Below are 25,987 nucleotides of genomic sequence, written 5' to 3' on the forward strand. Positions count from 1 at the left end.
TGGTTTTACAAAAAATAAATAACTAGGTGGTTTCTGCAAGCGCAAACTAAAGCATGCAGCTTCGAATGGATACCAGGACCAGCTCAGGCTGTGTAATTATATTGCCCATATTTAATCTCTCAGAAGTGTTTGGCAGATGCTTTAAATTTCAGATATGCAATCAATACCTTTTTCTATGAGGCTCAACTACCGTGTTTTTCCCCTTCCTTGCTTGAAATACACAAAGTCACGTCAATATACTTGGATGGTACAGGAGTGATTCCCCGCTCAGTAAGTGTATATCTCTATCTGTATATTCCGAAGGAGACCTCGTAGAGGTGTATGCGTGCGTGTTACATGCAAGACGTGCTCTGCCTTTATTTATTTTGGAAAGGGTTTGCCTTGGTTTCACCGTGCCTCTCTTTAAACGATCCGAAAATCCCCCTCCTGGATTCGGAGGAATTAAATATGCATGGCTTGTAATTCTGTTGCAGCGCTAGCTCCCAGCTGATAGGTGACGTGGAGTTTGGAGGCTCGCAGATTGGCTTTTTGATTTGGCTTCTTGCTGCAGTTGTGCAAACCTCGCTGGCTCCCAGAAATCAGGCTCAGCGCTTTGCCGTGCACCGTAATGCTAGGAAACCTGCACCGAGCCCCGATGGTGTGAGCGCGGGAGCGGGGGAAGCCCAGCAGATTCAGTGGCAATCTGGGGTACAATCCATTTTCTCTTCCCTCCTCCCTCGACCCCCATTCATCTCCGTCCTCCTCGCCCTCCTCCTTCTTTGCCAGATCTCCCTTCCCTCCCCAAACTCCACCGCACGGAGCCGAAGATCAAGGCTGGTGGATTTATCAACATTTTACCTCCACCCCCACCCCCTTTTCCAGATGCACCTCCCCGCTCTCCCTGACAGCTGCAAAAGGGAGCACAGGTTTTGTAGCGAGCGAGGCAACTTGGACTGACATGCCAAGGCGAACCCCCCCGTACCCGCACACACCGTCGGTGAATCACCGGGAGATGCGATGAGCTCCCTTTAGGAACCGGAAGGATTTGTGTTGGGGAGCCAGTGGAGCCCCCCCTCCCCATCCCCCCAGCCCGACCCTCCAAAAAAAGTCAGGAAAGCCGCCAGAAAGGGTAAGTAAGGGGGTGCCACCCCCGCTCCGTGGGAGACGCGAGGCTGGCGGGCAGGCGTCCTGCTGCCCAGTCGGGGCTCCATGCCTTGCACGCGAATGGCCGTGGAGCGGGGGGTGCCGGAGGCTGGGGGAACGAGAGCTCTTTGCAGGCTCATCTCCCGGGATAGCGGGGGAAATTAGCGTTGCCCAGGCGCTAGGAGCTCGCTTCATTCCCGCTGTCTTCCCGGAGCCGTGGCGGCTCCGTGCCCGTGTGTGTGTGTGTGTGCGCTGCGGAGGGAGGGCTTTGCCTACGGCGCGGAGCGGCCGCTGCGGGGTGGATGCGCGCCGGGGAGGGGGCGCCGGGCCGGGCCGGCGCTGCGGGGCCGGGGCCTGCCGGAGCGGGCTCCAGAGCGGGCTCCGGCGGGGCGGGCGCGGCAGGAGCTGCCCGGTCCCGCGGCTCCGCGCGCGGCCGCCCCGGGATCCCTCCCGCCGCCGGGCGGGGGTGCCCCGGTTCGGCGGCGCGGCGCGGCCCGCAGGGATGCCGGGGAGCCCGGGGTCGGGGGGGGGGCGGTGTGGGTGGCTCTGCCCGAGGCTGCCAGGCGGGGGAAGCGGCTCTCATGCAGTGCCATAAATTTCCTCTTTTAAAATCCACCCCCGCCCCCCCCGCCTTTAGATTTTCATTTTATTTTATTTTTTTCTTCCGCCGGGAGAGGCCGGGCAGGGCCATCCCTGGCCGTGGGGCGGGGGCGCCGGGGCCGCCGTCCGGGGCAGCTGTCGCGCTCCGTCCGCCGGGGCCGGCTTGTTTACCCCGGGTGTCAAATATAGCTGCTGCGCCAGGCGCTGCCCTAAATAGGGCACGGGGCCGCCGGCAAGCCCGCAGCCCCCCATGGCAGGGAGACAGGAACACTACACACACACATGCACACGCATGAGAGCTGACCTAAATGTGGGCTGGTTTTATACTCTACCTCTCTTCCAGCCGTGCTTCAGGGCTTTATGCTTTTTCACCTGTGTCTAAAGTATCGATCACCCTGGGTGAGAGATGAAACCATTGCAGCTGGTTTTGGGGTTTTTTTACTGTTACTCTAAAATGTGAGGCCATGGCCATTTCCCCCTCTGCCCTCTCCAGTGGAGCTGTAGTTTAATGGTTAGGTTCCTGACTTCTTGGGTTGTTCCTTGGCTTATTCTGGGGATTTTACCCTAAAAATCTGTTTCAGATTTAGAGGGAAATGCTGGAGGGACAGTCAGGGTGAGAAGGGTTGTCTTACACACTTCTCCTCTCTCTTCATGCTTATATGTATGTTTCTTTAATTCCACAGATCTCTTTATAAAGCAGAAGGATGATTTTGTTCAGCTGGGTTGTTTTTTTCTTTTTTCTTTTTTTTTTTTTTTTTTAATTTCTGGAGATGACAGGGCTGGAAGACTTAGATGCCAGTTGGTACCTTCCCATTCAGGAGCACTCATCCTATTGTCCCTGGGAGACTAGTGGGAGGCCCAGGACAGCAGGGCTGGCTTTAGGGGGCACAAGTCACAGAGGGGGGACACAGAGGCCTTGAAGGTGCTCTGAAGATTCAGCGCAACAGGGAGAGGCATCACTACCCCATGGCATGAGCATTTCTAGGGAGTCCCTAATCTGGCTCCATCCACTGCTGTTGGAAGCATTTGTTTACCCTGATCATGGTTTAGCTGAAAAAGTCACGTTTGGTGCTCCTGTTCGTGCTTCTATGTTCAACTGGAACGAGACTTGCTTCCTGAATAGAAGTAGTGATGTTGGAAAAGAGAATGTCCAGCTAATGCTGAGGGCTGGCTGGGGAGGAGCAGGAGCAGCCCAGGAGCCCTCATGTCTGCCATGGGTGTGCAACATGAGGCAAACTGGCTACCCCATGTTGTAAATATAAGGGCGTGGTATCAACCGGTGTGGGGAAGGAGAGGAGACAACTGATGGGTATAGAGAGCCTTAGGCAAAAGGTGCAGTACACCAGTCTGGTTTCTTTTCCTTAAAGGCAAATATGAGTCCTTCTCTAATAAGTGGGTAGTTTAAACATTGCTCAAATGCCCAAGGTAGGACAGACCGTAGTAATTCCACTGCTGGGGTCTTAGGTGAGGGCAGTGTAAATGCAAGCCAGCTTCCGGTCTTTTGCATACCTCCAGTGTGCTGCTAGGCACATTTCAGGTCCAGGGTCTCATTTGTATCACTAATGGTATTTTTCTTCCTGGGTGTGGATTTGGTAAGGATACAGTTACAATAACTAGTGGGTGACAGGGTGTGAGAGAGAAGGCAGATATATAGCCATCCTAACACCCCTCTGCACTGCACTTGTTTTTGCAGAGATCCTGCTCTTGCTCTGCAAAGCTGCCACCTGACAGGATGGCACCTGGTATGGTAGCTGCCATCATCAGGTGGGATAGTCCTTTCCATTGTCCTGGGCAGTGTGGGAAGCAGTCTTCAACACCAGCACCCAGAACAGGAGAGCACATGTGGAGCAGTACCAAGCACAGCCTGGGTCATGCACCGTTCTGTGCTCCATAGGCTCTTGCTGGGCCGGTGTAGGGCAGGAGCTGCCCTGTCAGATCCAGTCAGACTGGAGCACATTGTGTTGTTGAGAGTCATGGGCAGTTGTTCTGCATGGCAGTCCTAGGATGCTCAAGGCACTGCTGCTCAGCTTGGAGGAAGGAAAGAGATACCCACAGATGAATCCACCCTTCCTGCTTCCTCTGCTTTCCTCTGAAATTGGTGGGTTTGAAGTCAGAGGAGACTGGTGTGAGCTTGGCAGATGCTATGGTGTTGCAAGTTGGATAGGTAGAGAGATTGCTAAGGGCCTAGGCTGACCTGCTGATGTGTTGTGCCTGATCCCACGTGCCCGATCCCTTATTTTTGAAGGGTCTTTCCTGTGAGAGGCATCCTCTATCCCCAGAACAGGGTATGGCCACGACAGCATGTGTCAGCACTTTTATTAGAAACCAAGTGAAGATGTATTCCCTTTGCCAATATTTTCAAGTGAAGCACCATACAGATAAATGGTCTGTCTGTCAGGGTTTTGTTTGCTTGTTTTAAACAAACAGCATCAGTCTCCTCCCCTAAGCTTCCCCAATGACCAAGTGGCGTTGACAAATAGTTCCTTGTTCTTTGTTGCTGTCATGTTTCAGATGCCTTTCATGTGCTTCACAGTTAAAAAGATGGCTTTGATTGCTGGCCAATTTTTTTTATAAACCAGGCAGTAATATCTAATTCTATATTAAAAAAAAAAAAAAAAAAGTGAAGGAAATTAAATTACAACGACAAAAACATCTTCTTAATATGGAAAAAAAGTCTGTGAAGCCAGGAAATTGATAGTTGTGATGCTCTATCTACCATCACCCACTGTGTTGAGGTATTGTGGCACAGATTAATGCTATCATTGATTTACTGTTTAGATAATGGTAACTCCTAAAGGTATCAGCCTGGTTGGGGGCCCATGTTTCCAAGCACTATACAGATGTCTAGTAAATTACAATCTTTGTCCTGAAGAGTTTCATGCACTAAGAGATACATGCGATGATAAGCTGTTCTTCAGGAACCTTTAAAACACCTGTGTTGCTGAGCTCGTGGTCCTAAATCTGCTGATTTCAGTGAAATGGGGCTGTGGGGTTTGGGGCTAAACAGGAGCTCCAGGTCACGTCCCTGCCTACCTGCAAAATGAGATCCAAGAATCACTTTGTCTCCTGCATCTTCAGTGGGCTTCTGGGCTAACATGGTGTAGACTGTAGCTGGCTTCTCTTATCCCCCTTTGCCTTAATGCTTTAAGCTGCAAGCTGTGGTTGAGGGCCATCACGGATGTGAGTGCATGAATTTCAGCATGATGGCCTCCCAGCCTCCCATGAGGCACTTCTGTCACAGGGTTTTGCAGGAACAACAAAGCATGAGGTGGCAGGGATGTGTCATGCCATTCTGAAGGGAGCACCATCACCCCATCTTGTCAGTGTCACAATGAGACCCTGTTGTTCCTGCAGTACAGCATCATAAAGTAATTCATTTGCTTGCCCCATAAGACACATTTATAAATAGGTGATGATCATGCCCCCATGCTCCTTCAACTCTCAATTTTCTGGTAATTCTGTCTTTAAATCTGCTTGCTGGAGCCTTTGATCACACAGCCGAGCTGTCATTGATGTCTCTGACAGTTGACATCATGGGAGAGAAGGGAGCTTATGGCTCTTAACATTTCTTTTATGATAGCTTGTTTTCTAACGAAACACTCCAATGAGGATTTTCCATCACAATAAAACAGGGAGCTCTTCCAGAGTACTCAGATTTAGGGAGAAGCTTCTGTTTCCATTCACTAGCAGATTATTTCAAGGCTACAAAACGGAGCTTGCTCTGTTTGCTGCCTTCCTGTACTCTGCTGTCCTTTTACCTAAGTCTCCTAACTCAGGACAGCAGCAGAGACAGCCAGGTCAAGAACAATCAGAAATACTAAATATCCTATGCTGCTGAGTATGTTTTGCAACCAGTGAGGTGCCAAAGAGTTTTAGGAACTATAGAGAGATGAGATTGCATTGCAATTGCTTTCGTCTCCCCTCTCCTAGGCTGGTACTTGGAGGCTGTCTCAAAGCAAACAGCAGCATCACAGAATACAGTTTTAATCAAAAGAAGTGTAGTGATGCAGGGATGTACCTGCGAGAGGGCACTTAGATCTGACTGCTGAGGTTGTGTTGAAGGTGACATGTCCAGGAGTGAACGTGGAACTCCAGTGCTGACAACAAGGTGCCCTGCCAATGTGTTCATATGCAGCATGCTGGTGAAAGCTGGTTTCCATCCCCAGTGTAGGGGCAGAAGCAGGGAGGGTTAGAGCATGTCTGCACCTCACTCTGCAGTCAGACTGCAGCTCACTCTGGATGTCTCCTAGCTCCCCTCGATGTGAGTAGTGCTAGGATTAAATTTGTCACCAGAGTCCAGGAAGGCTGTGAAATCCACTGTGAAATCCCCAGAGCCACAGCTTCCCATACACAAAATAATGAAGGCAGCACTGCGTCTGCCATGCACAGGTGAGGGTACTTGGAATAATGCTCTCTGTGAAGATCCTGTCCTTTTGCTCTCCATACTGTTTACTGTCAGGAAAATTTGTCTTAGAGGATTAAGGTGTGGATGTCGTGGTTTACCAACTTGAGGGGAGGCCTTCCTTGATGGGAAGCAGTATCTTGATGTTGAGCTTCAAGTTCACCTTAATAAGCACCTTTGTCCTCTTCTCTGGTTTTGGTTGGGATTATGCAGTGACTCCTGAACACACATGCTAGCTGGGAAAAATGGAGACTGAGATATGTCTCTGCCCTTGTGTAGCAGGACAAGGCTGTTCCATGGTCCAGGAGGTGTTACAGGGTTCACTACTGCAAGAGGCAAACCTGCCTCTGCCCATACAGCTAATGCACTTGCCACGCTTGTCATCTGGACCTTGTTTTCTACAGCTTTCCCACCCTGGCTGCTTGTTTCTGCTCCTGTCCCGCCCCTGCAGGATACTGGCACAGAGGCACTTGTGCCCAGGGGGAGGGTTCTTGCTTTTCTGCCAGACAGATTCCTGGTCCTTATTCATGCCCTAGCCATGCAAGCAGTTATGCCAATATAAAGGGGAGAGCTAAAGCAAAGTGGTAACAAATGACCAGAGGTGGAAAATGTTCAGGTTGGCTTAAGAAGCCCTGCTTCCACCTGTGAAGCTTCTGCCTGAATTGCCTGCAGCAGTTAAGGCTTGGAGTTGATTCAGCCTTGAAGTCTGCACTTGATGAAATGGATAGTACTGAATGCAAATTAGCTGCAAAGAAGCTAAGAGTGATGGGGTCTGCAAAGCACTTCTTAAGCTATTAAGAGGCCCAAAAAGCAGGGGGAAAAAAGACAAAATATTTTTTAATATAAAATCTTCCCAAGAACATGCACAGGGGTTGATCCTGATTAAAAAACAAACAAACAACAAAACCAACAAAAAACCAGAGAGTCTAGGCCAAGCTATTTCTCAGATGCAACATGCCAAATGGACTCAGGTTTTTCAAGAAGAGAATAAAATGGGAACTTCCCCTCTGCTCTCAATTCTTTCAAGTCCCTTGAAAGCTTCACACTAGCACTCAGCACTTCATCAACAGCAGTCTCTCCATGTTGAAGCCTCCAGACTGCATTCCCTGGCAGTGTAAGTGGGAGCAGTGCCAACTGTTTTATTAGGTTTGCACCCACGAAACCCACTAGCAAGGGAGGACCTGACTCCTTGTCCTCATGGGACCGGGGCGGGCTCGGTTTGCGCTGCTGCCGTGCGCTCGCCGTGGGTGCTGAACTTGGCCAGCGTGAGTCCTGGGAAGGCTGCTGGCCTCGGTGCTAACCGGGCCCCGTGAGAACACCCAGGGACCAGAGTGAGGTGGAGCTCTCAGTGTTGTCTTCGAAGTATGAGGCAAGGTGGGTCCCTGTGTACTTTTCCTTTGTGAAGGATTCTGATGAGGGATAATGACTTCCTGCTGCTTTTGTTTTGGCAGCCCCTAGACAAGAATGAGCCTTTCAAAGTGTGTGTCATAGGAGGCAAGCAGAGGGAATGCTGCTGGAGTTAACCGTGATGGGGTATTTGCCCGTATGAGCATTTTGGAGATGGGTGGACTAGACATTGGCCTCACATAAATTACCATCCACACTCTGACTCTTTAAGCCTCATTTTTTCCTTTCCTTTTAACCTTCCAGAGTAGTTTCAGGTTCACTTCTTCTAGTAAATGTTTCCTCTTCTCTTAACTTAGATAATCCATCTCCCCAAAGCTGACCTGACAGATGTTTCTCCTGCAGTGACCCTGCACACACAGCACACTTCATGAAACCCTGGCTTCCATGGGGAAATGCAGCACCAGCAGTGACCCTGCTGGTGTCCCAGCTAAAAATAAAGCCTGTCCCTCCTGGCAGTGTTGGGGTTTGCTTTTAAGTAGGTAGGCAGTTTTACCCATTGGCTGCAATGTGCTCTTGTGCCAGGCAGAAGGCACAGCTTAACCTTCAGAGCATGATGGAGCTGCCTCTCCTCTGGGGAGTCACACCAGGAGACTGAAGGTGAGAAGATGCTCCGCTGCACTTGGTGCACCTACCTCACTCCCAAAATCTCCTGGCTTGCCTGCTGCCTGTCTAGATCCATCTCTTTGCTGTTTGTGCGTCCTAGTGAGTCACAAACACCCCTCCTTCCCCAGCTGTGGCCTTTTCCTGCCTCTGCTTTTCCTTCTTAAATATATAGATTTCTTCACGTTTCTCAGTAACTGCCCCAACTCCTGACTTCCCTCCAAAACTCCATGTCTTCTAGCTTCCCAGTGTTCTAACAGATCAAGCTTCTTTTGGCTTGGTTGACCACTTCTATCCCTCAGGCCAAAGCGAATGTCCCATTGAATGCTGAGGGAGAGGATGTGCGAGTTATGTTGGGTTGTGCAGTATTCCAGAAACCCCATCTGCTTACTGTTGAGAAGAGAACATGAAGAGGTGGTCTGGTCATAATTTGCAAGTATCTGTATGGGAGCCAACAGCTACTAGGTATGGTGGGCTTGGTGCAATCAACCCAGATGAAGGGGCAGTGGTCTTGGTAGTTGTGTTTGGGAAAGACCACAAGGGTGCTGTGGGAGAAGGAGTCAGGAGGATGATCCAGAAGTGTTTCTATGTCTGCAGAGTGGAGGGTTGTTTTGATACAGGTCTCAAATTCATTGAGTACCCCTTTTATTAATTTGTCTACTCATTGAATTCCCATGCAAAATGGATTAATTTTAAGGCTTTGTTTGTCTTGAAAAGTGACCATCATTTTGCCAAAGATCTTTTGTGCTTGCTCTTTTACCTGTTTGTGTCGTTGACCTTAATGCAACACTAATGGTGGCCCTGCCTGGGATAACACTCTTCCTATCCCATTGCTCCTGACTTGTTGGTGTTGGGGGACTGTTGCTTCTGTTTTGGCAAAGCATTTGCCTGTGACTTGTGACAGGTTTCCCAGATGACAGGAGTGGCTGTCATCAGCAATGTCAGCAAGAGCTGGGTTCAGGGCACCCCCATAGAAGTATGGCTGGGCAGGAGAGGCTTTCTGGGCTGAGGCAGGAGGGGTAGGGGTGAGTGTTGAGTAAGGGTGTGAAAACAGGCTGTTTATTCCTGCCTCAGCTGTTGCTGAAGTCAGTTCTTCGCTGGATCTTGCAGCAAGAGTGGGAACCTGCAATTTTATTGCTGTAGCAGGGTCTTAGGAGAGATTTGCACTTGAAAGCAAGTTAAATGCATCTCAGTTTTAATCTCCTCTTTGCAGAAAAGGATGAAAAAATAATTTCTGCTGTCCCTGAAAGGGACTCAAACTCCTGTGTAAAACTGATAGAGACATGGGACTGTTAGGATATATAATGGAGGCTGCGCTCCTCAGTGGCAGGATAGAAAGTGTCCTCTCTTTTTGCCCTGGTGGCTTAAGCAGATTGTACAGCGAGTGCTGCATGGGGTGAGTGCGTTATCCAAGCACACACATAAAGCCAATGACTCCTGTCATTTGACCTCCAGGATGAGGCACTTCATGTGCTGATCCAAGGTGACACCAGGAACACATAGGGGATGGGGGAGGCTCCAGGCCTTGTGTGCTGCAGTCTGGGATTGTGGTGAGAAGGAGAATTTTCTCCTTCTCTTATCTGGTTTCAGTGCATTTGGCTGAAGTGGTCATCTCCCATGACTCAGCTGCTGCTCCTGTTGGCAGGACTAGTTGTAGCAGATTTGGGGCCAGCATGGAGTATTGGGAGGAGGGAGGAACCAGGGCAGGATGGACAGGAATATAGTTGTATGGAGGAGGTAGGAAGATGCCCCCCACCTGCTGCGTGTGACATGGGTTGTGAAGAAGAAATAGATGAAATTTTCCTTTTGGAGGTTTCTGTCGTATGAAATGTTGCCAAAGTTCCTCAGGCATCTCTTTCAATAGAGTAAACTGGCTCTGCTGACTTGGGCTCACTGGACCTACACTGATATACACCAGAGAAAATCTAGTCCTAAATCCTCCGTCTCTCTTCTCTCTTGCCAGCCCTCCTCTGATGGTATGCAGATTGACTAGGCTGGAAAGACAGTTCTAATTTTTAAGATGACTTTGTGTAAAAAGCAGGGTTTTGGAGGAGGGGGTCAAGGGGAGGAAGCTGGTGACAGTAAGTGGTCTGAATACTGCGAGAATGCTGTTTCTTCGCTTTGGAGATAAACAGCAATATGATTATTATAGATGTTGCTAGAAAATTCTTCTGATGCGCAATGTTCTGTATTCAGTTTTCAAATGTTCTGCACTGGTATCTAAGTTAAGGCTTGCTGACCACTGGGAATTAGGAGGGTATCATTGCAGGTGTGTTTGAAATGACAGGGGAGCAGTCTCCTCCTTTTCAAACAAAGTGCTTTGTTGTATGCACTGCCCCCAAGCTGGCAAACGCGTATAAGTAATCTTGATTTTTTGAATCTTCTTAATGGACCAAATAATGTATTTACCTGGCTTAACCCTATGACATCTGGGTATGGAAGCTGCCTTATTCTCTTGGTAGGAATCAAGAAATAAACTCATGTCTTTCTTTGGAGGACGTAGCCTCTCATAGTCATCTGTTTGATTTTTCTGCAGAAATTTTGAATCGTTTTTAGGTGTCCAGTGGAAAATCTGTGATTTCAGTGGGTTCCAGGTGTCCGAGTGGGTTAAAAGGAGCTCTTCCATTAAGCTTCTAACCACCCTTTGAAATATGGTCCTTTGCAACTCCTTTGGGTGAATTTCTGAGGTGCACTGAGACTATGGATGAGGCACGAGAGGAAGTTAGAGAGGCAGTAATGGTGAGAAAGAAGATGTGGGTATTGATATTGTCTAGCTCCAGACAGTATTTCAGATTACCTGCCCTTGGCAGGACAGAGTGGGGCAGCCAGCCAGCGAGGGCAGACCTGCAATTGGAACACAAACTGAAAGGGAAAAGGTGAATCAACCTGTCTGGTAATTCTGTTGTGAAGAACAAATTTCTGCCTGTCTTTGCCGTAGAGATCAGAGTGGCATATGGCTTTATACAGCCCACAGGGAAAGCCGTCAGAGGGTGGGGAGAGAAGAAATGGAGATGGGGCAGCAGATAGCCTGGAGACTGCTGCCACTTACTGTAATTGCTGTAGCAGCTCAGCTTCCACTGTTTGTTGTCCATGTCATCTCTGCAATTACCATATGGTAAATATGACTCGAGTCTCTAGCAAATAACAAAGCTAATATTAAAAGCGAATCTGTAAACAGCTAGTGCATAAATGAACAAAGAGCAATAAACAGCCTGGACTTATGAAGAATGAATTAATCATGGTGGATGCGAGGGGTTATTTTTTTAAAGCAGTTGCAGAATTAGCAGCTGAAAAAAAACCACCAAAGGATTAAGATATCTAAACTGTCAATAAGAGAGATGTGGTGATATATGGCAGTAAAGGATGAGGGTGCTGTGTGGAATCTTATTTGATAACTGTATTCAAATTGAGTGAATTTACAGGTTTTGGCACCTTCCAAGTGAAGTGGGAGGTATTTTGAGGATAAGCCATAGCTCAGTGCATTTTTCATGCCTCCTGCTGTGCTCAGATCTGCAGAAGCAGTGGGCGTGTTACAGTGTATTTCCCTCATCTCAGCTGGAGACCTTGACTTTTTGGTCGAAACTCTGGAAATCTCTGCTTTCATTCTGCACATGGCAGTCAGCACTGTGCTCCTTGTGCCAGCCCCCCTGTGCTGGGAGTGTACAGCAAACAGGTGGAGAGACCTTATAAAGTGAGCAACACAATGAGTTTCTGTATATCAGTCTTGATTTAGCCTAACAGTCCAGTATCTCACGAAAATGTGCTGTACAGCAGAGCTGAGAGGCAAGTTTTCACTGCCACAGGCACAGCTTTCCTGTTCCAAAAAGGGCAGATCGGCTGCTGGTTTTGGTGGGAGCAGGCACTGAGCTATGCCTCTCCTAGATACCCATCTTCTGACTCACTCAAAGATGGAGTATCAAGAGGAGATGAAGATAAATGATTAAAGGGCAGCCTGGGCTAATTTATAAAGATTAAAATAAATTTGTGTGCTTTGGACAAAGAAAAGCTGTGGAGGAGAACGGCTATTTACAAGTATCTGAGCCATGTAAATCTCAGACAGGGAGGAGAAAGGCTGAGATTGCTCCAAGGACATGATAATGAGAACTAGCAGCATAAATTTTCTTAATTTCATCCTAAATATAAGGAAGATGACTAAAGCCTCCAAGATAAATTACATCATGGCGGAGTCTCTGTGGGAAGTTGTGGAAATGCCATCACTTGGGTAATTTAGAACTCAGCTGGACAAAGCACTAGGAAATAATGGTCACAAGGGGAACAAAGCAGTGGAAGTCCCTGAGGCATGGACCAGGCAACTCTTCTCTCTCTGGTCTAGCTAACTCTGTAATAAGTAAAATCTGTGCTAATTAGGCTGAGGGCTTTTCCCATCTAATATGACAAACAACAACCACTTGTTTTTGCTGCAGTAGTAAAGATGCTCTCTGAAGAGTAACCTCCTTCTCTTCTCCCCTCCCCATTTTCTGCCCAGTCTCCCACTTCCCCATTTGCTGCTTCTGCCTCCATCCACTTTTTAAATATTTTCTTTCTTACTCAGCCGGGAATGGGCCCTTCTGAACAGACTTGTGGAGGGCTTATAATTTCTCATGTGTGTGATGTGGCATTTTTGGTAATTTTTGTGACGTTGTTGCATATAGACAAAAAAGTAATAAATTTTGTTTTTATTTTTCCTTGAAGGAGAAGTTAAGAAATAAACAGGCTGTTCCAGGGAATGGGAACAGCATGTGCCCTGGCTCCTGGGATTAGTACTCATGATGGCTTGGTGGTGGCTGTCCCAGGAGCCTGTGAGCCAGGGAAGGGCTTCCTGCCTGCCTACTTGTTGCACCAAACCCAACACATCACATGGTTTGTTTTGGTTGCTTCACATAGGTGTTTTCTGTCAGAAAACTTGGGTTTTTCTTAACTAAGTCTGGATCTAAAGATGAGATATGACTACAACACCTCTTCTCTCCTTATGTACCATTTAGCCCGCCTCTGTGTGCAAATAACTACGGGCTCTGTGGCACAAATGCACTGTTGACAACAAATCCTTGAGTCTTTAATTGAAACAGTTGCAGATCTGTCAACAGAATGCTAAAGAAATGTCAGAGTTGCCGCTGTCATCTGTAGGATGCTGTGAGTCACTAGGTGATAAGTTGCACTCTGATGGTGGCACCTGAACCAGCAGTATAATATGTCTATGAAGCAGGAGCAGTAAATAACACACCCTGTGTGCTGCCACAGGCAGTACAAAAAATGTCTTTCACTGACAAGAAGTTTTCCTCACACTGCTGAAATGTTTTTCCGCTTCCCCTACTGCTCCCCAAATGGTCTTCACTACTCTTTATAAAGCAGCAAGACAGTGTGATGAAAAGCAGTGCCTTGAAGGCTGCAGCAGAGGGGCCAGTGCCTGGTGCAACCCCATGTGTTGTCAGGTGATGCACGTTGTCTCCTTAAGCTACAGTCCATGGAAGAGGTGGTACCACCAAGTGGGCGACCAAGTAACTCCACTTCTTTATTTCCCTCAGCCTCCTAAACCTAAGAGAAGATTTTCAGCATTTTCACTGGGCCTTTTACATCACGAGCATAAGAGCCTGGAGGATGTGGCTGAACCTGCCCTCTCATTTTGGTATCATTCATACTGGGAAGAATGGGGTGTTCACCTGAGCTGGGATACAAGCACCTAAAGGCTTTAACTGCATTGAAATGCATTGAAAAGACAGATCCTTGAAGATCTGCCTCTAAATGTGCAATGGAGACTTCCCAGTGACTTCTGAAAGGTCACGACAGTGACTTCTTACCAGATGCACATGTGGTTGTCACCGAGGCACTGCAGTGAGCTCCAGGTGCAGTTTGTACACAGGCTGAGTTTGCTCTGGGTCCCTGTGCACTAACTGGGATGTGATGGTCACAGGCAGGCCTGGACCCCATAGCTGTGCTTCTTACTCTCTTACTGTGTGGGTGACTGAGCACGGGCACAGGTTGACCAGAGAGGTTGTGTTTGAATATCCTCAAATATATTTTTGAATATGTTTTGAATATATTCAAAAGCCAGCTGAATGTGGTCCTGAGCAACTGGCTCTAGGTGGCCCTACTTGAGCCTGGGGGTTGAGCTAGATGGCCTCCAAAGATCCCTGTTACCTACCTCCTGTGTGAACTACCTGCTTGGAAATCCTGGAAAAACAACAGTGAGATTGTGTAATATTCATGAAAAGACAAGACCCTCATCTATGTCTGAGCAGATAATTCTGCCTTTTAAGCAGGAGGGTGCCCACTGCTAAATCTGTATGTCAGCCTAAATTCTAGGTTTTGGTTTTTGAATGTAAAAAAGGCTACAGCTCTGGGGAGAAAAAAAAAAAAAAGGAGTAACTCTTGCTGTCTCTCAGGCTGAGGAATCTCAGACATCGATGTGTATGGAGAGCAGAAGAGCAAACACACCGTGGCTCTGAAGGAGCCTGTGCTACCCCATGCCATAAATAAGGATGGCTCTTAAAGTGTGGCTGTGGCTGCCCACTGGAGGTTTTCTGCAGTGTCTGCCATCTCCAATGCATGGCTGTGTACAGAGCATAAAGTGCAGCTCTGCTATCCATATATCTGTCTGTCCTATGCAGATGTTTTTCAGGTCAGGTGTGAGCAAGGAAATAAAATGCCTGATCAGTCAAGTGCAGTCAGTGGGGTGTTGGAAGGGGACAATTAAGTACAGGCATCTTTATGGGTTAGCTCTTTATGCCCATGCGTTTCCAGGAGCATCATGGATACTAAAATACAGAAAAAACAGCGTGGACTGGTTCCCCAGGGCGAGTTGAGTGTTTGGAGGTTGCTTCTAGCTGTACACAGACTCTTCTTGGGCCAGCCCCTGGGATCTCCAAATGTAACTGGATCTCATCACTGCACTGTTTCTATAAGGAACCAGTAGACTTGAGTTGTTATGTCAATTAACACCCATTTACCACGCTAGAATGGTGGGTACTGCTCAAATTAGTAGACACACCAGCTTGTAAATATTAAAGACTTGCTAAGAGAGCTGGTAGATTTTTTTATGGTAGCTTTTTGCACCATCTTGAGCAAAAAGAAATGCTGGTTTTCACACATACTGAGGGGATTAATCCATAGGCAGCTAATTCTGGGCTTTGGCATGTTTACTGTGAAGTGCAAAGCAGCAAGCACCTACAGCTCTCGGCCATAACTTTTCCATCGAGCCAAACTGTGGGGATCTGTCATAGCCTAGACATGAGTTATGGTGCTGTTTCTCTCATAAAACCTAGCTGGTGTGGTAGTACAGGGGTAAACTACCTACTTGCTGTGTCATAACCTGTGTAAAGTCAGCTTGGGCTCCTTGGTTGTGCTTGTTTCAGACAGGCAGGCGTGTGCCATCAGTCTGACAGTTTAAGGCCTGGTCTGTGTTGGAAATTTGTACTTGTCGGACAAAATGGATCTGATTGCACTGCTGTGGCTTTTGGCTTGCAGGTAAATCTTAACTTGCATTCTGGATACTATTGTAGTGATGAGCAAAGGGCTCAGTAGCATTTCAATGGAGACAATTGAAAAAAACCCCTTTGTTTTGTATTAAATATTTTGCTCTGCTTTTATTTTGGGGGAGGGAGAACTGTGCATTAAGTATAATACCTCCTCTGTGAAAATTCAGTTATTTGTGTTCTTTGGCAGAAAGGCTATAATTTCAATTTTTGCTCATGGTTATAAAAAACCCCTGTGTGTTCAATCAAAAAGCTTTTTTTTGTGCTTTGAAACTGAGGAATGTGAAGTCATGTTATTAAGCTGAGCCTTATTTCTGTCTCCCCCAGCTTCAGAGAGGGGCTGTGAGATGATGCTGATAGCTGGGCTGTATCTGCTCTGTGCTGGGACAGATGCTTGCCAAGTGCATCTTGAGCTGTCTCTGCCTGGCCCCAGTGCAGCACCCACGCCTGAGTGGGCTCACCCCGCACTGAGATGTAATCAGCTGCCTTTCCTGGCTAGTCTCGAGTCAAGGAGAGAGGATGTATGGCCACAGATGTACTCTCATGTCTCATTTATTTGGGAGGTGGGAGGAAGAGGGGAAGGAGAGGGAGGTGCCAGAAAACTTAATCTTATTTGCAGGTCAAATCTAAAGGCTTTTGTTATGGTTTAAGGGGCATTTTGCCTGAATAAGAAATTAATAGGGACTTAGAGGGTTGCCTTTGGTTTTGTACTTAATGAGCAGTGATGTTACGAACTTGGTATGTAGAGGTTACAAATTATCAGCCATCACTGTGTTATGTTGCCTCTTGATTTAATTTTTTGCAAATGCTTCCTTTTGAAAATATCCTTACCTTTAGAGTCATGTGAAAAATTGTATACAAAAAGTTGTAATATAAGGGATCAGTATAGCCTTGCCAGCTTTATGCCAAATACAAATCCACAGCACACAAACCATCAGTCTTCTGAAACTCAGCTGTTATAAAATATCATAGAATTGTCTCATAGAACCATAAAGTGGTTTGGGTTGGAAGGGACCTTAATTGTGACAAGCATGGTCCGTTCTACCCTCTGGACTGTCTTCAGAAGTATTTCAAGACTCATGTTTTTATTTATGGGTACTATTTATGCATTTGTAGAAGATGTGGCCATTGTCAACTCTTGTAGAAGGAGCTCCTTCCATTAAAATAACTATTATGTGTCTTCCCAGAGCCTTGCTGTTGAATGCTTGTTTGTCCTGGTGCAGTGATGCTCACAGCACTTTGACTCTCTTTTGCATTGATTTTTTGCCTTGAACTTACCCTGCCAGACAGGGGACACTTTCTGGTCCCCTCATTGCCAGTGCCCTTATTTGTGTGTATTCAATTTGGAAGCAGTAGCAGGGCAGGGACTTGTGGGAGAAAATTATGTCTGATAGCAAAGAGGCAGTGGAAATTATGATCCTTGTGATCACCCAGTACCAACTAGCTTTCTGCTGTTGCTGCGGCCTCCTGCTGTTTGCATCCCATAAGGCCAGGACGGTGACAGTGCTGGAATGCCGCCCCTCTGCGCCAGATGTGGATGTGTTCTGTCCCACTGGTGTCAGAGGGGTGACACCATGATGCCTCCTGAGTGCCTAGGAGTGATCCAGGACTGTGCTGCAAGCCCACCTGGACACCTGGTGCTCAGAGCGGGTCTCACAGTGAAGGCTGGCTCCTGTCATAGTCAGCCCTGCTGAGAACAATGCCACTGCTGCACTCTGGGCAGGACTGTTTTTTTCTCCTCCACTGGTTTTTGGACTGAGTTTAGTAGCTATATCTGAGGGAGAACTTGCACCTTTTGTAAGCAACCTTGTTGACCTGGAGCTAGAGAGTGGGCTTTAACTCTTCTGTCCTCTGTTACCTGAGTGTCAAACCATTACTTCAATGTTTTCTTAAGTTCGGTTTTAAAGTTTAATGCTTTTATTCTCTTCTGAAGCATTTTTGCAGCAGTTCTCAATAGGGGGATGACTGTAAGAATGATTCACTGTGGTTTTCAGATTGGTTAGGTTATTGTTTTTCAAGTTAATGAACATATATTAAGATCTTATTAGACAGCATGGCTGTGAGCAAAGTTCCTGTTGATCCCACTGGGAAGTTTTATCTGTGACAAAGAATTGCAGGATCGGGTTATTATTGTTTAATTTTAGAAAAATGATTGTGGCCTCCACTTGTTGTCAAAGCAAATGAAAATCAGTGAAGAAAAAATGTTCCCAGTTTCTGAGATTTTAGTCTGCAACATATAGCCTGAGTTTGGAGATCCTAACACATAAACAGAGGCTACCCTGGTAGAGATTGTTTTTAAGATAACATGCTATTAGTTTGATAAATAATAGTAAAATCACCCTCTGCTTAAAATCAAATTAAAAATTTAAGCAGAACTGGCAAGGTCCTGGAGTGTGTCGAAGAATGCTTAGCAATAGAAATCATCGTGGCATTAGAGAAGGTAGACAGTGTTAATTACAGAGGTTGTTTGTCCCACAGAGAAGGAGGTTGGTGGTAGCAGTGATTTATTTCAGAGGGCATTTAGTCATTGCACTATTCCTAGACAAGGCTCTGAATTTGAGTGATACTCAGACTCCTAAATAATTTTTGAAACCCAATTTAGGTGCTTGAGTCACGTATATGTTTTTGAAATTACTCCTGTCTTTCTGTCAGCCATTTCTTCTACATGGCTGATCTGGGAAGACACAGCGCCTACTGGATGTGGTACTGTTAAGCAGGAGCTGGGAGCTGAAAGTGTCAAGAGGTTGGTGGATACCTGCCAGCAGCTGCAGTATGGGAAAGGATGATCTGATGTGCCTGGGGTGTTTTTGGAGCTGCTGTGCTCGTGCAGCTGGTCTCTGTGTGCACCTTGAATCAGAGGCGCCTGGAATGAATGTTTCATTTTGCTGTCGTGTGCACACATCTACCTTGCAGCCCAGAGATCTTGGGCTTGCAGCTCATAGTCCCCCTGCACATGTTCACTGGCTCTTTCTCGGGGGTTTCCCAACACCCTGCAGCCAGAAATCTAAGCAAACAAATACTGTGCAGAGAGGGAAGGAGGACAAAATGAGAGCATCAAACTGAATCTGAGTTGTATTTCCTGGGCAGTTCAGTCCTCCCTGTGACCCTGAGCTGTCCAGGCAGTGGGGTGTTTTAGTGAGATTTCAAGGCTGGGGCTAACAGTCCTCACTGTGACTGAAGTCCCTCTTATCTCTGGGAGCTCGATCAGGCACCAGGGCTTGGGGAGACAGGAGGATAGATAAGGAGGCATTGGAAGGTATGTAGGCGAAAGTGGGAGAATCTCACTCTTCTGAATTAGTCCACGCATCATGAAGAACTGTATTGTTTTTAATATCAAGGGTGTCAGATATGGATTTGTGATCCTGATACCGCATAATCCATTCTCTCCCCTCTGCTGTGCTTTGTCAGGAACAGTTTTGTTCATTTGCAGTCTGTGTTCACGCTTTCCTTCCTGTTTTGCTGTCTTTATAGATTTTTATCTGGAAGTTGAAAATGTTTTTTGTTGATATTGGGAAGATTGCACCCGCTTTTGGAAATAGGCAAGCGACACAACATGATGATAAAATAGCCATTTGAGATGCATTTATTACTGCTGATAACACAATAATGTTGTCTGGAATATTTACAGTTCAGAGAGGGAGGTGGATCTCCTCAAGTGTTCAGGAGCCAGTTCATCTCTTTGAACTGCTGTCATCTGAAGTTCAGGCATCTTGCTCTAAACTGCCTGACTGGGCACTCTCTTGAGACAGCAGAGAGAGGTGTGAAGGGACATAATCCCGTCTGGAGATGTAGGTCTTTTGTGTCAGCATGGGGTGGGACAGGAAGGATCATTCCCTGGAAATGAGTGTCTCTTTCCTCTGACTACAAAGGGAACCTGGGAGACTTTGTTTGACTTGCTGCCCAAGATTTGGGTAGTTACAGTAGGGGAAATGAATCCCAGGCCTGCTCATTTGGCAGTACAAACCTCAATGAAAGTTAGTGGGAGTTAAGGCTTTTGAACCTTCCAAGTGCTGTAGATAATGCCACTATTAAGTTTGATGTTTCCTGTGAGATACTTGCCTGTGTCTGGACTCACAAATGTGATTTGGCAGTTAAGCCTGACATCAAATTCTTCCAGAGGCCTGTTATGAAGGAAGGAGAATAGTGTGATCCATGATAATGTGAAGGGATCAGAATCCAATTTTAAGTGGTACAAGCCCTACAGCAGTGTTGTCTGGAAGTAATAGAAGGTATTATTGGGCAGTGATATGCCAAATCTATGTGCTACATTGATCAGCTCCATTGTTTTTGTATGGTATTTTGGGTTAGAGATTACTTTCATTTTAGAAGATATTTGAAAATATATCAATTTTTTAGGGATGCAAAGGGAATGTTGGTGGATACATGCATTTTGCTCTGTCTTCTGGGTTTTATGAGAACAGCTTTTCTTAAATGTGGCATTTTTGTAGGTTTCTGTGACCATTTAAAAACATGATTATTGATGTAAAATGTGACTGTCCAGATGGCAAAGAAGAGGTTAGTGATAAATGGCCTTTGGCACTTTACGAAGCATGAGTCTTCTGCCCTATTTGAGTTGATATCTTTACCTTCTAACATGGATGCCCTGTGCATCAAAATCTTGGGGGAGCCCTAGGACCCTTCTGCAGACTCTGCAGCCTATTAGGAGGGGCTCTTTGTGGGGGTGATTTGGCCACTAAGGTACTCCTTGATTTATAACTGAATTACGTCCTACAAATGGACTTAATTTGGAGACTGCTCACTAGCTTTAAATGGTACTTTTTGTGTTGCTAGACTGCTTGACTTGTTTTTTTCCCTGGGTTCTGAGGCAGGAGGGTCCTTAGGTTTGACAGCTTGTGCTGAGTTGAAGTGCTGTGTGCTGGGGATCACTATGGCATCACTAGGTGAGTGGCAGCCAAGCACTCAGTTCTCCTATTGCACATGCTATAGGTCATGAATGAGCTCTTTTATATATATATGTATATATATGTGTGTGTGTATACATGCACACTTTTCTTCTGTATTACTTTTCTAGCAATTGATCTTCATCTGCAGGGCATGTCAATGCTGCAGTTTGTTAGAGTCCCTGCTAAATACCTTCTTCAAAGTGGCAGAGAGACAACCCATACATCTGTACCAGTACTCTTCAGTGGTGAGACACTGAAGTGCATTTGGGTAAATGTTGCATCTTCCTTCTCTCTCATGCTTCCCTCCCCCTTCTCTGTTTTGTTTGTTTCAGGTTCTCGGCTTTTTTGGATCTACAGAGTGGAAGTTGCATCTTGTGTATGGCGTGGTTAAGCTTGCAGCCTGTCACCTCGGCCTTCCTCCATTTTGGGCTGGTTACTTTTGTGCTGTTTTTGCATGGTTTGCAGGTGAATGCTGGCCTGACGGGAGACTCAACCAGTACAGTACAAAACAGCTCGTGTTCAGGATCTTTTGACTGCAAGGAGGGTGTTATCCTGCCGATATGGTACCCAGAAAACCCATCTCTTGGGGACAAAATTGCCCGTGTTATTGTATACTTTGTAGCGCTGATCTACATGTTCCTTGGAGTCTCCATCATTGCAGATCGTTTCATGGCATCTATAGAGGTCATTACATCACAGGAGAAAGAAATAACAATTAAGAAACCCAATGGAGAGACCACAACGACCACCATTCGTATTTGGAATGAAACTGTTTCCAACTTGACCCTCATGGCTCTAGGCTCCTCTGCTCCTGAGATCCTCTTGTCTCTGATAGAAGTGTGTGGGCATGGATTCATAGCTGGAGACCTGGGGCCATCTACAATTGTTGGCAGCGCTGCTTTCAATATGTTTATCATCATTGCCATCTGTGTCTATGTGATCCCTGATGGGGAAACCAGGAAGATAAAACACCTGAGGGTTTTCTTTGTCACAGCTGCATGGAGCATCTTTGCTTACATCTGGTTGTACATGATCCTTGCTGTCTTCTCTCCAGGTGTGGTTCAGGTTTGGGAAGGCCTGCTTACGCTTTTCTTTTTTCCACTTTGTGTTGTCCTGGCTTGGATAGCAGACAGACGTCTGCTTTTCTATAAGTATATGCACAAAAAGTACCGTACTGATAAGCACAGGGGCATTATCATAGAATCAGAAGGTGATCACCCTAAGGGAATTGAGATGGATGGCAAAATGATGAACTCTCACTTTCTAGATGGGAACTTAGTGACTGCGGAGGGGAAGGAGGTAGATGAATCTCGCAAAGAGATGATCCGGATCCTAAAGGACCTGAAGCAAAAGCACCCAGAAAAGGACTTGGACCAGCTGGTGGAGATGGCCAACTACTATGCCTTGTCTCATCAGCAGAAGAGCAGAGCCTTTTATCGCATTCAAGCAACCAGAATGATGACGGGAGCTGGCAATATTCTGAAGAAGCATGCAGCTGAGCAAGCCAAGAGAACCACTAGCTTGCATGAGGTACGGCCAGAGGAACCTGAGGAATTCATCTCCAAAATTTATTTTGACCCATGCTCCTACCAATGTCTTGAGAACTGTGGTGCCGTTCTCCTGACAGTGGTGCGGAAAGGAGGGGACATGTCCAAGACCATCTATGTGGACTATAAAACAGAGGATGGCTCTGCCAATGCTGGTGCTGACTATGAGTTCACAGAGGGGACAGTTGTCTTGAAATCTGGGGAAACCCAGAAGGAATTCTCGGTGGGAATTATTGATGATGACATATTTGAGGAAGATGAGCATTTCTTTGTGCGGCTCAGTAACCTCCGTGTGGTGGAGAGTGAGGAACCTCCAGAGCTCAGTAACTCCCCATACCCAAAGGCCATATTGGCTTCTCCTTGTGTGGCCACAGTGACTATCCTGGATGATGACCATGCTGGTATCTTCACATTTGAGTGTGACATTATACATGTCAGTGAGAGCATTGGTGTGATGGAAGTCAAAGTCCTAAGGACATCAGGCGCGCGGGGTACAGTCATAGTGCCATTTAGGACAGTAGAAGGGACAGCGAAAGGAGGTGGAGAAGACTTTGAAGACACTTACGGGGAGTTGGAGTTCAAGAATGATGAAACTGTGTAAGTACCCCATTCATTTCCGTTCTCGGGTCTAGCTGTGGTATTTAACCCCACATTTTGAGTCCATTACAGGTGAATGCTGACAAGGGACAGGCTCCTTTCTTCAGCTTTCCATCAGTTTCCCTACTTACCTCTTTCAGGCAAGAGCCGACAGCAGGATTTAAGAGCTCAAAGCTCTTGTCCCTTCCCTCTTGGGAATGACAAATTGAGGCTTAGAAATACTGGGGGCCAGGGGATAGGAAGAAAATGTATCATTCTCTGAGGTCCTGTACTAGAGCTAAGGGTTAATGGAGAGTTAAGGGAGAGAGGGTAGGAAAAAGATGAGGTTTTACTTGGCTGGGCAAATATGGGAAAGCCTCTTTCTGAACACCAAACATAGGGAACACAGGACTTTGTTGCAATCCCTAGATTAAAGGTTCATAACAATTATTCCTAGGCATGTAAGAGCTGCTCAGTAGTCCTGGGGTTTTATTTTCACAGGAGCAATACTTCATACCTATGTCCCTAGGCTTGCCTGTGCAACTGGCAGGTCTGTGTGGCAGCTAATGCACAGCACAGGCACAGTGGCAAAGCCATTCTGCTGGACCTGAAATCCCTGCAGCCTTTATGACTCTATGGTCTACCTGTATTCCCTACATCACCTTCTCTCTGATCTCTGTACGTCTGTTCATTTGCTACCTGTGGATTTTCCCTTTATAAAATACCGTGGCAAATGGCAATAATGGTCTAAAGCATTGCAGATCACACAGCCTGCCCATGTGGCTCCATGACCCAGTGTTTTCATACAGAATAAAGAAGGGAAGAGCACCCATCCCATTAGTTCAGCTTTTTTTTTTTTTGCATGCTAAGTAGTTGATGCTAAGCTAGGAAGTAATAAAGACCAGAGAGGTGATAATGTCTAATTTCTCTAATTACCTGTTGTTAACGTTAGTGAGGAATGAGAAAAATCACTTAGCCGAGTAGGGAGAATGACAGAGGTGTGAGCCTGGTGCTAAAACTCCTGAGTACAAAGAGCCTAGTTCCTTTTGCTAAAACCTAATCACTTGACCTATCACAGGAAGAATTGTGCAGGCTTGCGTCTGACATCAGAGAAAGGAAATATTTGTACTAAGCCTCACAATACTGTGCCCAGAAGGATGTTAATATATTAAATTCTGTGAAGGAGGGATGTCCTAATTTGATAGGACCTTCTGTCTTAGCCCACTAAACCATTTAATCCAGCTAATATCCACAGTCTTGATGCTTGATTATAAGGATGTGCTCTTCCTCGTAAAGGAAGAGAAGCTCCTGTTGGCTGGCTTCAGCCACTGTCAGAGCTGGAAGGGGATCAGCTGTCCTGATCTGGCCTTTTTTGGGAAGATGGGCCATTCAGGTCAGTCTCCTTAACTGAGCTGCAAGCTGATTTCTGTGGAGAAGGTGAAGAAGGATGTTAGGTTTGTGGCTACAGTCTCCTGTGAGCAGGCTACCTAAAATACAATGGGTACTACTTTGCTTCAACCAGGTCTTGAAGCCAAGAGACTTTCCTTTCTTAAAGAAGACCCATCAATAAAAGGCCAGCGGATTTGGGGATCCAGAGAGTACTCTGAGCTATACTCCCTTTCTCTCATGTGCTGGCTAATGGAAGACTTCTTTTTGTCTTTGAAAAGTGTGATAGAAGGTCAGAGCACACCTATATAGTTGTTTCACTTGGGTTAAACCAAGTGAATCCTTGTGGCACAGACTCTAATTAAAAAAAAAAAAAATAAAGGCAGTCCAGGAAACAAGTATTTATAGGTTGCTTAAAGCTGTAGTTTTTGACCCAGCAATGGCCTAGAACAGACAAGACATTTGTAGTGTATTTCAAATGGTGACCACACCTGATGTATTAATGAGACTTTCACTTCTGCATCAGAAGCCTGCTGGGAACAAAGCCCACTAGCCACAGTGGCCATGGAGATCATGTAGCAAGCAGATTTTAATTTCTTTTGAAGCTAGAATTAGTGTAGTGGCTCAACACATCATTTAGTCAAACTAATAAGCCTAACAAGGAGGGAGATGATATCAGCCAGCACTATCTTTATTCACTCCCTATTCATTCCTTTATTCACACCTACAGGAATTGCAGGAATGGAATTTTAGTCTTGGAAAAATGAAGGTAATTTTCAGTAATCAGTCTCTGACCTTTAAATTCAGTGAACACAGGTCAGTTGCTGCATTTTGCTAGCTCTTCTCTGAGGTGCAGGTTGTAGCAGCTGTCAAAACCTGGAAGCAGTAGTAGGTGGCTCAGCTCAGTTTGGGAAGATGGGTGGATAGGGTGCTTGGTACCATTTTGCTGACCCAGAGGGCAGTGTGTGAGTCACAGAATTGCTTGGTGCAAGGCTGTCTGAAGACATTGGGTCACCAAATAGCCAGAGCATTAGCTGGCTGAATATTTGAGTCTCTGCCTCTTAGATGCCTTGCCACTGAGGGAGATCCACCACAAAGTACTGACATCCCCTGTGCACTGAAGGGGGAACCAACTCCAAGCCCAGTACAGAATAGAGGGGACAACAAAGAGACTAAAATGATCAGTCGGCAGTACGAAGGGAGTCAGAAAGCAGTGAGAAATTAATGTACTCCCCACTTCAGCCTACTGTTTAGATCCTTGCCTAGGAAAAGTGGGACTTTGGCTCTAGTTTCTGTGCTGGTGTCAAACTCCTACACCAGTGTGCCCACCTCACTGCCTTAACCTTCTCAGTCTTCTCACTGAGAAGAGTCACTTTGATAAGACTTTTTGACTCATAGAGGAGAGGAATTATTTAACAGCATCTTGCAAATATGCAAGGCAGTTCTGAGCTTTGCCATGGCTATGCATGTATGCCAAGGATCTGCAGAACTGCAGCCACTGAGAAGCACTGATCTGTGTAAACTGAAGGAGAGAAAAGATTCAGTTCAGCTTGTCTTCCATCACATGAACTGAAAAACTCTTGCATTGTGCAGCAGCAGGCAATCTGTAAGCAGTGGCCTCCTGAAGTGTAGCAATGGCTAAATTAATCTGAGGGGCACTGGATTACACAGCATCCCTGAAATCAAACTATAGGAGAGGCGTTGCTGCCTACCATATCCCGAGGGCCAAGGATAAGCACTTTCCCTGGAAACTAAATGGAGAACAGGTCTTCACTTAGATATAACAAGATAAAATAAACTGTCTCAGGGGTTGTTTTTGAGAGGCTTTCCCTAAAATATATGGGACCAAAAAAAAGCTGAGTTGATGTGAGCTTTACAGAGCAAGAGGGAAATGGGTCCTGCCAGCGGGTCTTGCTTGTTGCCTCTGTGATTCTTTCTAGACTAACACAGTCAAAGTTTCCTTACTCACTTTTG

The 25,987-nt window shown here is 46.3% G+C and overlaps 1 protein-coding gene across 5 annotated transcripts in view; it reads left to right on the forward strand.

Annotated features, from left to right (window-relative positions):
- Positions 1–559: 559 nt before the first annotated feature.
- Positions 560–25,987, forward strand: part of SLC8A3 (solute carrier family 8 member A3) — a 115,683-nt gene continuing 90,255 nt past the window's right edge. For 4 of the 5 annotated variants that reach the window (XM_040068386.2, XM_040068385.2, XM_040068387.2 and 1 more), the window contains exons 1-2: positions 594–1,108; positions 20,837–22,648. In XM_040068386.2, the coding sequence (XP_039924320.1) occupies positions 20,883–22,648 (1,766 nt within the window). In that variant the 5' untranslated portion in view covers positions 594–1,108; positions 20,837–20,882. Of the gene's footprint in view, positions 1,109–20,836; positions 22,649–25,987 lie in introns of all 5 variants that reach the window. The other variant, XM_040068384.2, reaches the window with a different exon arrangement.

Source organism: Hirundo rustica, chromosome 6 (assembly GCF_015227805.2).
Source record: "Hirundo rustica isolate bHirRus1 chromosome 6, bHirRus1.pri.v3, whole genome shotgun sequence".
Taxonomy (NCBI): Eukaryota; Metazoa; Chordata; class Aves; order Passeriformes; family Hirundinidae; genus Hirundo; species Hirundo rustica.